Source organism: Danio rerio, chromosome 25 (genome assembly GCF_049306965.1).
Source record: "Danio rerio strain Tuebingen ecotype United States chromosome 25, GRCz12tu, whole genome shotgun sequence".
Taxonomy (NCBI): domain Eukaryota; kingdom Metazoa; phylum Chordata; class Actinopteri; order Cypriniformes; family Danionidae; genus Danio; species Danio rerio.
Window position 1 is genome coordinate 2,034,395 of NC_133200.1, and position 13,725 is coordinate 2,048,119.

At 38.2% G+C, this 13,725-nt stretch overlaps 1 protein-coding gene across 2 annotated transcripts in view; it reads left to right on the top strand.

Annotated features, from left to right (window-relative positions):
• ppm1h (protein phosphatase, Mg2+/Mn2+ dependent, 1H) overlaps positions 1 to 13,725 on the top strand; it is a 39,436-nt gene that overhangs the window by 15,912 nt on the left and 9,799 nt on the right. For both annotated transcript variants that reach the window (XM_073942316.1, NM_001077455.1), the window contains 7 exon segments: positions 1,216 to 1,378; positions 1,906 to 2,268; positions 2,721 to 2,833; positions 5,341 to 5,425; positions 6,389 to 6,507; positions 7,425 to 7,488; positions 10,055 to 10,162. In XM_073942316.1, the coding sequence (XP_073798417.1) occupies positions 2,185 to 2,268; positions 2,721 to 2,833; positions 5,341 to 5,425; positions 6,389 to 6,507; positions 7,425 to 7,488; positions 10,055 to 10,162 (573 nt within the window). In that variant the 5' untranslated portion in view covers positions 1,216 to 1,378; positions 1,906 to 2,184.

Consider the following 13,725-nt stretch of genomic DNA (forward strand, 5'->3'; position numbering starts at 1 on the left):
TTATTTTCTTAATGAGTTATAGGTGTGTTTTGAGAATAAACCAATCAGAGTCTCATCTCCCATTCCCTTTAAGAGCCAGCTGCGTCACGCCAAGAGCGCATTCGCCATTTACAGGACGCAAAGTAAGTCTAAGTGGAAAAACTGAGCATTTCACAAGCAAACAGTTCACAGTTAAAACTGTTAAACAGAGCATCTACTGCGTGAGAATGAGAGATAATGGATTTACTTTCACTTTAGCTCTTGGATAGGGAAACCTTTACACACATCAATGAGCCTATAAATAAATACTTTTGTTTGTTAAGCGCAAATATTCGTTTCAAAACTATTTCTAAATTCAGTTCTAATTTCTAGCAAACGAATAAATGAAAAATAATAACAAAATGTGCTCAAAAACCTGAGTTATATCCTAAAACACATGCTGTGCCCCATATGGTCTAAAACCTGACCGGTGGACAAATCTAAGCTTGTTTTTAATAAAACAAATATAAATATGGATATAATAAATAATACTGCTAATAATAATAACATTATACAAAAGCAAATTGTTTTGAATGAACTGAAAAAGCCTCCCGAGATGAAGAAGACATAAAAGCAGTGGTTTTTCATATTTATGTAGGCTAGAAAATAATATGTTTTGTAATATTTTAATCCTTTATATTTATATTCTATATCTATTCTTATTATATCCTATATATATCCTTAATATTTACATTTTTTTCATATGTAAAGATATTTGCCTATTGCTCTCTTGTGTGTATTAAGCAGTGTGTAAGCGAGGCGCAACTCTGCGCTGGAGTTTAGACCGGGTTTGTTTTGGTCTAATGAAAAATCTATTATAGTTTCTCTAAATATCAACACGCCAGCGGTCCGCCTCAGAACGCCTTCCTTTTTAGAGCAGAACACCTATGGGCGCACAAATAAGCGCTAATGCATTTGCTATTTAAACAGCGTAGCGCAACGCCTCAAAACCACTCTTGCGCCAAGCTGAAACTACCAAAAGACTATTGCGCTGTGTTTTGCACCACATTGTGTCGGGTGTATGATTGGGCCCAATGTCAGCATAGACTAAGAGGATTATATATGTGGAGTTTTAGACTTTTGGTCTTGTAAAAGATGCATAAAAGTTCCCCTTTAAGTAAGCATTATAATGTAAAACTCGTTTTGTCTTTTATATTGTGATATTGTGTATAAATATGATGTCCTGTGTGTCTTCAGGGTGATCAACGCTGGTAAAAGTGCTCTGAATGAGGATCAGGCCTGCTGTGAGGTGGTGGAGCTCAGGAAAAGACCTGCAGATCCGTCCAGCGTCAGCTACACTCCGAGCCGGAGACGCTCTTCGCTGCCCAGCGGAGACGTGCTGGACACCATCCACAACCCTGTGAGCAAATCTAGTCAATTTCTGTGCATATTTTTTTTTTCTCAATTGCTATTTAATGAAGTGAAGATTATTTCAACATATTTCTAAGAATAGTTTTAATAACTCATCACTGATAACTGATTTATTTTCTCTTTGTCATGATGACAGTGAAAAATATTAGGCTAGATATTCTTCAAGACACTTCTATACAGCTTAAAGTGACATTTAAAGGCTTCACTAGGGTAATTAGGGTAAAGTTAGGGTAATTAGGCAAGTCATTATATAACAGTGGTTAGTTCTGGAGACGATCCAAAACTAATATTGCCTAAGGGGGCTCATAATATTGACCTTAAAATGGCTTGAAATAAATTTAAAAAGCTTTTATTCTAGCCCGAAATAAAACAATTAAGACTTTCTCCAGAAGAAAAAATATTATAGGAAATACTGTGGAAAAATTCCTGAATCTGTTCAACATCATTGGGGAAATATCTGAAAAAAATCAACCGGAGGGTGAATAATGCTGACTTCATATGTATAAATGTGTGCAGGAGGTGAAGGAGCTGGACTTCCACTACTGGGCTCTGTTCGATGGCCACGGCGGCTCCGGAGCTGCAGTGTTCGCTGCCAAATTCCTGCACCTGCACATAGAGGAGCAGCTGCAAGAGGTGCTGGAGATCCTGCAGGACCCGGGTCTGCAGCCGCCCACGTGTCTGGGCGAGGAGAGTCCCAACCCGCAGCTGCACGCATCTGCCAGTGGCTCCCAGCGGGGCCTGTCCAGAGCTGCATCACTCCGGGGGGCCGCCGGGGCTCCGGGCTCCCCAAACACCATGGCCCCGCGCTTCTTCATGGAGAAGAAGATCAAGCAGGAGAGTCTGGTGGTGGGAGCCATAGAGAACGCATTCAAAGAGATGGTGAGGGGTTAACAAAGAGATGGGTCTGGAACTGTAGTAGCTCCTGTGGCCACTGGAGGGAAGCAAAGAGCTGCGTTTCAGAAAACAATGCCGTCATTTAGGCTGCGTTTACACTGCATGGCTCAAGTGACTCCGTTCTGATTTTTTTCTTCCATGTGGCACAGATCAGATCTGGCCCATGCAGGAAAAAATCACATGGATTCCGATTCACTTGAATCAGATTCAGGCTTAGTTCATATGTCGAAGTTTATCAGACGTGTACATGTTCATATTTATTCATTTTTACTGTAACGTTTATTTCCGTTGAGCACAAGAGACTGTATTATACTCACATGGCCACTAGAAGGCAGGCAGATCTCTGATATGAATACTGCATTATTATGAATGACTGCACTGATTTTCAAAAGCCTGTGTTGCTCATTTATTTTTGTTCTCTGTGTGTTTGATATCAGGATGCTCATATTGCTCGAGAGAGGTGTGTGTACGCCATCTCTGGAGGATGCACTGCTCTCGCCGTCATGTTTTTACTGGGGAAACTGTACGTGGCCAACGCTGGTGACAGCAGGTGAGACTCTACATTAAAGAGACTGAAGACAATGTGAAACTTTTTCAGTATTGATCATCAGAAATGTTTCTAGGCCATCAAATCATTAGAGTCATTGGAAACTGAAGACTGGAGTAATGATGCTGAAATTACACCTTTGAAGACCAGGGATACATTTTGTTTTGGTTAGCTTTATCAGCAGATGGAGCTATTGACTAGTTTTTAATTGCTAATTTTAACAGCAGATGGCGCTCTAGGCTAGTTTTCGACAGCAGACATTGCTCAAGGCTAGTGTTTAACAGCAGACGGCCCTCTAGGCTAGTGTTTAACAGCAGATGTCGCTCTAGGCTAGTGTTTAACAGCTGACATCGCTCTAGGCTCGTTTTTAAACAGCTGACATAGCTCTAGGCTAGTGTTTAACAGCAGACGGCGCTCTAGGCTAGTGTTTAACAGCAGATGTCGCTCTAGGCTAGTGTTTAACAGCTGACATCGCTCTAGGCTCGTTTTTAAACAGCTGACATAGCTCTAGGCTAGTGTTTAACAGCAGACAGCGCTCTAGGCTAGTGTTTAACAGCAGATGTCGCTCTAGGCTAGCGTTTAACAGCTGACATCGCTCTAGGCTCGTTTTTAAACAGCTGACATCGCTCTAGGCTAGTGTTTAACAGCAGATGTCGCTCTAGGCTAGTGTTTAACAGCTGACATCGCTCTAGGCTAGTTTTTAAACAGCTGACATCGCTCTAGGCTATTGTTTAACAGCAGACGGCGCTCTAGGCTAGTGTTTAACAGCAGATATCGCTCTAGGCTAGCGTTTAACAGCTGACATCGCTCTAGGCTCGTTTTTAAACAGCTGACATCGCTCTAGGCTAGTGTTTAACAGCAGATGTCGCTCTAGGCTAGTGTTTAACAGCTAACATCGCTCTAGGCTTGTTTTTAAACAGCTGACATCGCTCTAGGCTAGTGTTTAACAGCAGACGGCGCTCTAGGCTAGTGTTTAACAGCAGATATCGCTCTAGGCTAGCGTTTAACAGCTGACATCGCTCTAGGCTCGTTTTTAAACAGCTGACATAGCTCTAGGTTAGTGTTTAACAGCAGACAGCGCTCTAGGCTAGTGTTTAACAGCAGATGTCGCTCTAGGCTAGTGTTTAACAGCTGACATCGCTCTAGGCTCGTTTTTAAACAGCTGACATAGCTCTAGGCTAGTGTTAAACAGCAGACAGCGCTCTAGGCTAGTGTTTAACAGCTGACATCGCTCTAGGCTCGTTTTTAAACAGCTGACATCGCTCTAGGCTAGTGTTTAACAGCAGATGTCGCTCTAGGCTAGTGTTTAACAGCTGACATCGCTCTAGGCTCGTTTTTAAACAGCTGACATCGCTCTAGGCTAGTGTTTAAGAGCAGATGTCGCTCTAGGCTAGTGTTTAACAGCTGACATCGCTCTAGGCTAGTTTTTAAACAGCTGACATCGCTCTAGGCTAGTGTTTAACAGCAGACGGCGCTCTAGGCTAGTGTTTAACAGCAGATATCGCTCTAGGCTAGAGTTTAACAGCTGACATCGCTCTAGGCTCGTTTTTAAACAGCTGACATCGCTCTAGGCTAGTGTTTAACAGCAGATGTCGCTCTAGGCTAGTGTTTAACAGCTAACATCGCTCTAGGCTTGTTTTTAAACAGCTGACATCGCTCTAGGCTCATTTTTAAACAGCTGACATCGCTCTATGCTAGTGTTTAACAGCAGATGTCGCTCTAGGCTAGTGTTTAACAGCAGATGGCGCTCTAGGCTAGTTTTTAAACAGCTGACATCGCTCTAGGCTAGTGTTTAACTGCAGACGGCGCTCTAGGTTAGTGTTTAACTGCAGATGGTGCTCTAGGCTAGTGTTTAACATCAGATGGCACTCTAGGCTAGTGTTTAACAGCAGACGGCACTCTAGGCTAGTTTTTAACAGCAGACTGTGCGCTAGGCTAGTGTTTACCAGCAGACGGCGCTGTATGCTAGTTTTTAATAGCAGACGGCGCTCTAGGCTAGTTTTTAACAGCAGATGGCGCTCTAGGCTAGTGTTTAACAAGAGGTGGCGCTCTAGGCTTGTGTTTAACAGCAGGTGGTGCTCTAGGCTAGTTTTTAAAAGCATATGGCGCTCTAGGCTAGTGTTTAACAGCAGATGGCGCTCTAGGCTAGTGTTTAACAGAAGACGGCGCTCTAGGCTAGTTTTTAATAGCAGACGGCGCTCTAGGCTAGTTTTTAACAGCAGATGGCACTCTAGGCTAGTGTTTAACAGCAGATTGCACTCTAGGCTAGCGTTTGACAGCAGATGGAGTAACTTATTTGATTGTTAAAAAATTCCTATTTAGTTTTATTATAGTAACGTGGAGAAATAGCCTAATGAAAGGACACTTATTGTATAATATCATTAATCCAATTAAACTAAAAGTAAACCATGAGAAAAACGAAAATTGTGGCTTGAGTGAATTGTTATACAGCTAGTATTGAGTTTTATTCCTGCTTAATCTGCTTTTTCAATTTTTTTTATCTGTTTCAGGGCTCTGATCGTCCGCGCAGGAGAACTTATTCCCATGTCCAGCTCCTTCACTCCTGAATCTGAGCGCCAAAGGCTTCAGTTCCTGGTGAGTGAATCCAGAATTCTGATCAATTCTGTTCACATTTACATAAACAACCAATGCATAGAATAAGTGTAATTTATCAAACATCTGTGATATGTAAATTGCATGTACAATTATTGTGATAGCGATCATTTTGCAATATATATATATATATATATATATTTGTTTTAATACTCCAGTTTTTTAACAACGGATGTGCTGTAAGATAGTTTTAATGGTATTCTAGGCTAGTTTTACAACAGATGGCGCTCTAGGCTAGTGTTTTACAGCAGACGGCGCTCAAGGCTAATTTTTAACAGCAGACAGCACTTTAAGATAGATTTAACGGCACTCTAGGCTAGTTTTTTAACAACGGATGGTGCTCTATGCTAGTTTTAACTGCAGACGGCACACTAAGATAGTTTTAACAACACTTTAGGCTAGTTTTTACAACAGACGGTGCTCTAGTCTAGTGTTTAACAGCAGATGGCGCTCTAAGCTAATTTTCAACACCAGACAGTACTCTAGGATAGATTTAACGGCACTCTAGGCTAGTTTTTACAACAGATGGCGCTCTAGGATAGTTTTTAAGAGCAGATGGCGCTCCAAGATAGTTTTAACAACACTAGGCTAGTTTTTACAACAGATGGCGCTCTAGGCTAGGTTTTTAACAGCAGATGGCGCTCTAGGCTAGTTTTTTTAAACAGCTAATGGTGCTGTAGCATAGTTTTAATGGCACTCTAGGCCAGCTTTTACAGCAGACGGCGCTCTAGGCTAATTTTTAACAGCAGACAGCACTCTAGTATAGTTTTAACGGCACTCTAGGCTAGTTTTTTTAACAGCAGATGTTGCTATAGGCTAGTTTTTAACTGAAGACATGTCTGTGTGATCTATATGGCATATCCAATATAGCGCTAATGATAATTTTGCGATATATTGTGCAGCCCTAATGTGAAGCATATTTGTGGTTTGTGTGTTATTTCTCAGGCTCACCTGCAGCCGTCTCTCCTGGGAAGCGATTTCACACACTTGGAGTTTCCCAGAAGAGTCACGAAAAGGGAGATTGGGAAGCGGATGCTGTATCGAGACTTCACCATGAATGGCTGGTGAGTTTCTGGCGTCATGTGATGGGCATATTACTGTAATGAGTCAGTTTATTTAATCTGCTAAATAAGACATGGACTGAATGACTCACTGACTGTTTGTAAGGCGACCAATCAGAATTCATTATCTTTTTATATGCTTTTATCATTAAAGCACATTAACAAACCAGAAAAAAAATACATTAAAATTATAATAATTATTATTATCTATTATAATAAAATTGAATGGCTATTATCACTGCTATTATTTTATTAATTGTTTATGTAATTATGTTATTATTCAAATAAATCTTAATAATAATGATAGTAAAAAAGTTATGTAGATTAATGGATTAAGGATTTTTTTTTGTTGCAACTGTCATATTAATGCAACCAAAATAATTGCTTAATTTAATTATGTTAATAACATAAAGTGTATTAAATTGCACTGGTTATATTGATTAATTACAAAAAGTCATATTATAATATTGTTTTTTATTTGACTGAGCAATGTGACTCTTATTTTAAGAAGAAATGTTCTATTATTAAAATAATAACAATAATAAATGATGCATGAAATAATAATTCTCAGCATTTTTGTTAAGAAAAAAAAAACAGTTTCTAATCTACTCTCACATACTCCAAAACACATATATATGTAAGAATATAATGTAAAAATGCATTTTCTAGGATCAGTATTCATTATTCACTGTGATTTTTATTTGATTTATTGTGTCTTTGCTGATTAAACATGTTTATTCCTTATGAAACGCTGGTGTAGTGTGGCTGTAGGTTTTCAGAGCGCTTCATATTTCTCCATCAGTATTCTCCTGCCGTCCCGCAGCTGACTCTCTCCTGCTCGACTGTACCGTCTCAGACGTGTCTTGGGTTTTCTCTTCACCTCGGCTGCTGTTTGATGTTTGTTGTGTTGTTTTGCACAGGGCCTACAAGACTGTTCAGGAGGAAGATCTGAAGTTCCCGCTCATATACGGAGAAGGGAAAAAGGTGAGACGGCAGTTCTTGCTGCACAACACTAAACTATTGAGACACGGTCACAAGAGTTCAGCTCAGAGTTCATCAAACAAACACCTCTAAATAGTGTTACTTTCCTGCCAAGATATGCGTAATTTAAATAACTCAGGGGCAATAGGGGGAGTTGTATTATTGGGGCTCATTCACACTGAATGCTTCTAAAAATGCTTGACATGGCGCTTGAGGTCCTCGTGACGTGATATTATGAACGTGATAATAATAACGGATAACAATAATGGACCTTGAAACAGGAAAACAGTATATTATTGTTATAAGCATTTCATTCATTCATTTTTCATCGATTTAGTCCCTTATTTATCAGGGGTTGCCACAGCGGACTGACCTGCCAACTATTCTGGCACGTGTTTTACACAGTGGATACCCTTCCAGCCACAACCCAGTACTGGGAAACACTGGCTGCGTCCGAAACCGCCTACTACTCAGTAGATACTGCATTTGAATTTAAACGTACTACTCGGCCGTTAGGAAAGTGCGTTCTATACAGTATGAACGTGAAAAGTATGAATGGAATTCGGACGTACAACATCCGCCATTTTATCATGGTCATGTGACCTACCTGCGTCAATTGCGTCGCTTTACTCCCATTCATGAATTCGCTCGCGGGGCATTAAGGGATAGCGCAGCGTGCATGGGATGCGCACTCCAGAATCTCGCCGAAAGTAGTAGGTCATCCGGGTACTTCTCGCATACTGATTTTCGAATTCTATGAATTCGGACATACTACTCGGCTCGCATACTGATTTTAGCGTACTATATAGTATGGAAGTATGCGGTTTCGGATGCAGCCACTCATTCACACACAAACTCATACACTACGGTCAGTTTAGTTCATCAATTCACCTATAGTGCACGTGTTTGGACTGTGGGAAAACCAGAGCACCCGGAAAAAACCCACGCCAACAGGGGGAGTATAGTATGTAATAAGCCCTATATATATATATATATATATATATATATATATATATATATATATATATATATATATATATATATATATATATATATATATATATATATATGCTGGATAAGTTGGCGGTTCATTCCGCTGTTTAATAAAGGGATTAATAAAGGGATTAATAGAGGGACTAAGCCGAAAAGAAAATGAATGAATGAATGAATGAATGAATATGTATACAGTTGAAACCAGAAGTTTACACACACTCTAAGAAAGGAACTTTTTTTTTTTATCTGATGGTAAATCACACTAAACATTTTCTTTTTTAGATCTGTTAGGATTACCTAAATTATTTACATTTGCTTAATGCCTGAATAATGAAACAATTTATTTTTTGAGAATTTGTTATTAATTTTCAGACACTCAAAAGTTTACACACATTTCTTTGGTATTTTTTTAGTTTTGCTTTTAAACTGTACAACTGTGCTCAAATGTTTTGGGTCTCCAGAAGCTTCTCACAATAGTTTGCAGGAATTTTGGCCCATTCCTCCTGACAGAATTGCTGTAACTGAGTCAGATTTGTTGGCTGGCTTGCTCGCACAAGCTTTTTCAACTCTCCCCACACATTTTCTATAGGATTGAGATCAGGGCTTTGTGATGGCCACTCCAAAACATTCACTCTGTTGTCCTTAAAGCACATTTGAACTCATTTGGCAGTATGCTCAGGCTCATGGTCTGTTTGGAAGACTCATTTGTGGCCAAGTTGTAATGTCCTGGCTGATGTCTTGAGATGTTTCTTCAGTATTTCTCCATAATGTTCTTTCTTCATGATGCCATCTATGCTGTAAAGTGGACCAGTCCCTCCTGCAGCAAAACAGCCCCACAACATGATGCTGCCGCCCACATACAGTTGGAATGGTGTTTTTAGGCTTGTAAGCTTTCCCCTTTGTCCTCCAAATGGTCATTATGGCCAAACAGTTCAATCTTAGCTTCATCAGAGCACAGGACATGTCTCCAAACATCAGTCTTTTTCCCAGTGTCATTCAGCTAATTGTAATCTGGCTTTGTTGTTGATTCTGGCTTGTTGATTTTCCCATGTTGTCACACAAGGAAGCAGTGTGTTTGAGCTTTTCCTTCAATACTATTCTACAGTTGTGCCTCACATTAACTCAAATGTTGTCAATTAGCCAATCAGAAACTTCCAAAACCTCGACATCATCATCTGAGCTGCTTCAGAGGCAGAATAATCTTATTGTGTGTAAACTTGACTTTCAAGAAAAGTTATAACAATTTCTCAAAAAAATATCTCTCTCATTATTCTGCTATTAATAAGCAGAACAGAAACACATCTGATAATCCTAACTTACCTAAAAGAGAAAAGGTTTAGTCACATTAACATCTGACTTTATTTTAAATGGTTATGTGCCTTCAATATAGTGTATGTAAACTTCTGCTTTCAGCTGTGTAAATACACACATGCATACAGTCAGGCCAAATATTCACACCCCAGGCAAATTCTGAGAAATATTTTTTCCATAATGATGCTTCTTGGACAAGACTATGTGATGTTGAGCTTGACTAGATATTTCTGATGTTGACATATTGAACGTGTTTGTTGCCCAGGCTCGTGTTTTAGCCACCATCGGCATCACTCGAGGACTTGGAGATCACGACCTGAAGGTTCATGACTCCGACATCGCCATCAAACCATTCCTGTCCTGCTCGCCTGAGGTTGGTCTTTCCCTTTTCTCACACACACACACACACACACACACACACACACACACACACACACACACACGAATGTTTCCTAACATTTATCAATTACTTTGTTTTTATTTAGACATTTGGCACACATTTGCCAAATTATTACCTTTGTGATCATGATTTTTCTGTGTTTTTGGACATATTTATTATACAAAGATTAGCAGAAGATTCATTCAAGCATTTTACTTTATTATGTTTCAAAAATACCACAGTATTTACTATAAATGACTCTAGTATTTTTCATTTGTTTATCAACAGTAATGCAGTTGTGTGGGGCGTCCTGTATTAGTAATGGGCTCTTGCTCTGTTATATACTCTCAGATATATTGACATCCAATAATTCAGTGTTTTTTACCATGTCTGTTAATGTGTTGTCCAGTATTTCAGTTTTTTACTGTGTTTTTACCATGTCTGTTGAGGTGTTGTCCAGTGTTTGAGTATTGTACCATGTTTTTACCGTGTCTCAGTCTGAAGAATCATCTGAAAGTTATATAGTTTTAGATTTATTGAGTTGTCGTCCAGTATTTCAGTATTTTACCGTGTTTTTACAGTGTCTATTGAGGCCTCGTCCAGTTTTTGAGTATTTATACTGTGTTTTTACAGTCTCCATTGAGGTGTTGTCCAGTAATTGAGTATTTTACCATGTCTTACCCTGGAAAATCATCTGTAGATTCTATAGTCTGAGACATTTTTAAGGTGTCTTCGAGTATTTTACTGTGTTTTTACAGTGTCCATTAATGTGTCGTCCAGTTTTTTTGTTTTTTTACCGTGTTTTTACTATGCCTATTGAGGTGTTGTCCAGTATTTGAGAATTTTACTATGTTTTACCATGTCTTAGCCAGAAGAATCATCTGAAAGTTATATTGTCTAAGATTTATTGAGGTGTCGTCCATTGTTTTACAATTTTTATCCAGTTTTTACTGTGTCTGTTGTTCATTATTTCGGTGTTTTTGCCGTGTCTATTGAGGTGTCATCCAGTATTTGAGTATTTTACCATGTTTTTACCATGTCTCAGTCTGAAGAATCATCTGTAAGTTATATAGTCTCAGATTTATTGAGGTGTCTTGTGATATTTCATTATTTTCACTGTGTTTTTACAGCGTCCATTGAGGTGTCGTCCAGTATTTGAGTATTTCTACCATGTGTTTACCATGTCTATGTAGGTGTTGTCCAGTTTTTAAAAAATTTTACCATGTTTTTACCATGTGTTAGGCTGAAGAATCATCTGTAAGTTATGTAGTCTCAGATTTATTGAGGTGTCGTCCATTATTTCAGTATTTTTACCATGCTTTTGCCATGTCTATTGAGGTGTCGTCCAGTATTTTAATATTTTACCTTGTTTTTACCATGTGTTAGGCTGAAGAATCATCTGTAAGATATATAGTCTCAGATTTATTGAGGTGTCGTCCAGTATTAACAGTGTTTTACCATGTTTTAAATATGTCTATTGAGGTGTTGTTCATATTTTCAGTATTTTTACCACCTCTATTGATGTCGTCCTGTTAAAAAAAAATTTACTGTGTTTTTCCGTGTCAATTGAGCTGTCGCCCAGTGTTTGAGTATTTTACTATGTTTTCACCGTGTCTCAGTCTGAAGAATCATCTGAAAGTTATATAGTTTTAGATTTATTGAGGTGTCTTCCAGTTTTTGAGTATTTATACTGTGTTTTTACAGTCTCCATTGAGGTGTTGTCCAGTAATTGAGTATTTTACCATGTCTTACCCTGGAAAATCATCTGTAGATTCTATAGTCTGAGACATTTTTAAGGTGTCTTCGAGTATTTTACTGTGTTTTTACAGTGTCCATTAATGTGTCGTCCAGTTTTTTTGTTTTTTTACCGTGTTTTTACCATGCCTATTGAGGTGTTGTCCAGTATTTGAGAATTTTACTATGTTTTACCATGTTTTAGCCAGAAGAATCATCTGAAAGTTATATTGTCTAAGATTTATTGAGGTGTCGTCCATTGTTTTACAATTTTTATCCAGTTTTTACTGTGTCTATTGTTCATTATTTCGGTGTTTTTGCCGTGTCTATTGAGGTGTCATCCAGTATTTGAGTATTTTACCATGTTTTTACCATGTCTCAGTCTGAAGAATCATCTGTAAGTTATATAGTCTCAGATTTATTGAGGTGTCTTGTGATATTTCATTATTTTCACTGTGTTTTTACAGCGTCCATTGAGGTGTCGTCCAGTATTTGAGTATTTCTACCATGTGTTTACCATGTCTATTGAGGTGTTGTCCAGTTTTTAAAAAATTTGACCATGTTTTTACCATGTGTTAGGCTGAAGTATCATCTGTAAGTTATGTAGTCTCAGATTTATTGAGGTGTCGTCCAGTATTTCAGTATTTTTACCATGCTTTTGCCATGTCTATTGAGGTGTCGTCCAGTATTTTAATATTTTACCTTGTTTTTACCTTGTGTTAGGCTGAAGAATCATCTGTAAGTAATATAGTTTCAGATTTATTGAGGTTTTGTCCAGTATTTCAGTATTTTACTGTGTTTTTACAGTGTCCATTGAGGTGTCGTCCAGTTTTTCATTTTTTTCACCGTGTTTTTACCATGCCTATTAGGGTGTTGTCCAGTATTTGAGAATTTTACTATGTTTTACCATGTCTCAGCCAGAAGAATCATCTTAAAGTTATATAGTCTGAGATATATTGAGTTGTCGTCCAAGTTTTTACTGTGTCTATTGAGCTGTTGTTCATTATTTCGGTGTTTTTGCCGTGTCTATTGAGATGTCATCCAGTATTTGAGTATTTTAACATGTTTTTACCATGTCTCAGTCTGAAGAATCATCTGAAATCTATATAGTCTCAGATTTATTGAGGTGTCATTCATTATTTCAGTATTTCTACCATGTGTTTACCATCTCTATTGAGGTGTCGTTTAGTATTTGAGTATTTTACCAGGTTCTTACCGTGTTCATTGAGGTGTCGTTCATTATTTCAGTATTTCTACCATGTGTTAGGCTGAAGAATCATCTGTAAGTTATATAGTCTCAGATTTATTGAGGTGTCATCCATTATTAAGAGTATATGACATGTCTATTGAGGTGTCGTCCAGTATTTCAGTATTTTTACCATGATTTTGCCATGTCTATTGAGGTGTCGTCCGGTATTTTAGTATTTTACCATGTTTTTACCTTGTCTTAGGCTAAAGAATCATTTGTAAGTTATATCATCTCAGATTTATTGAGGTGTTGTTCAGTATTTTTACTGTGTTTTTACAGTGTCCATTGAGTTGTCGTCTATTATTTCATTATTTTTACTGTGTTTTTGCCATATCTATTGAGGTGCCGTCTAGTGTTTTAGTATTTTACCATGTGTTAGGCTGAAGAATCATCTGTAAGTTATATAGTCTCAGATTTATTGAGGTGTCGTCCATTATTAAGAGTATATTACCATGTGTTTGCCATGTCTATTGAGGTGTCGTCCAGTATTTTAATATTTTACCGTGTTTTTACCATGTGTTAGGCTGAAGAATCATCTGTAAGTTATTTAGTCTCAGATTTATTGAGGTGTCGT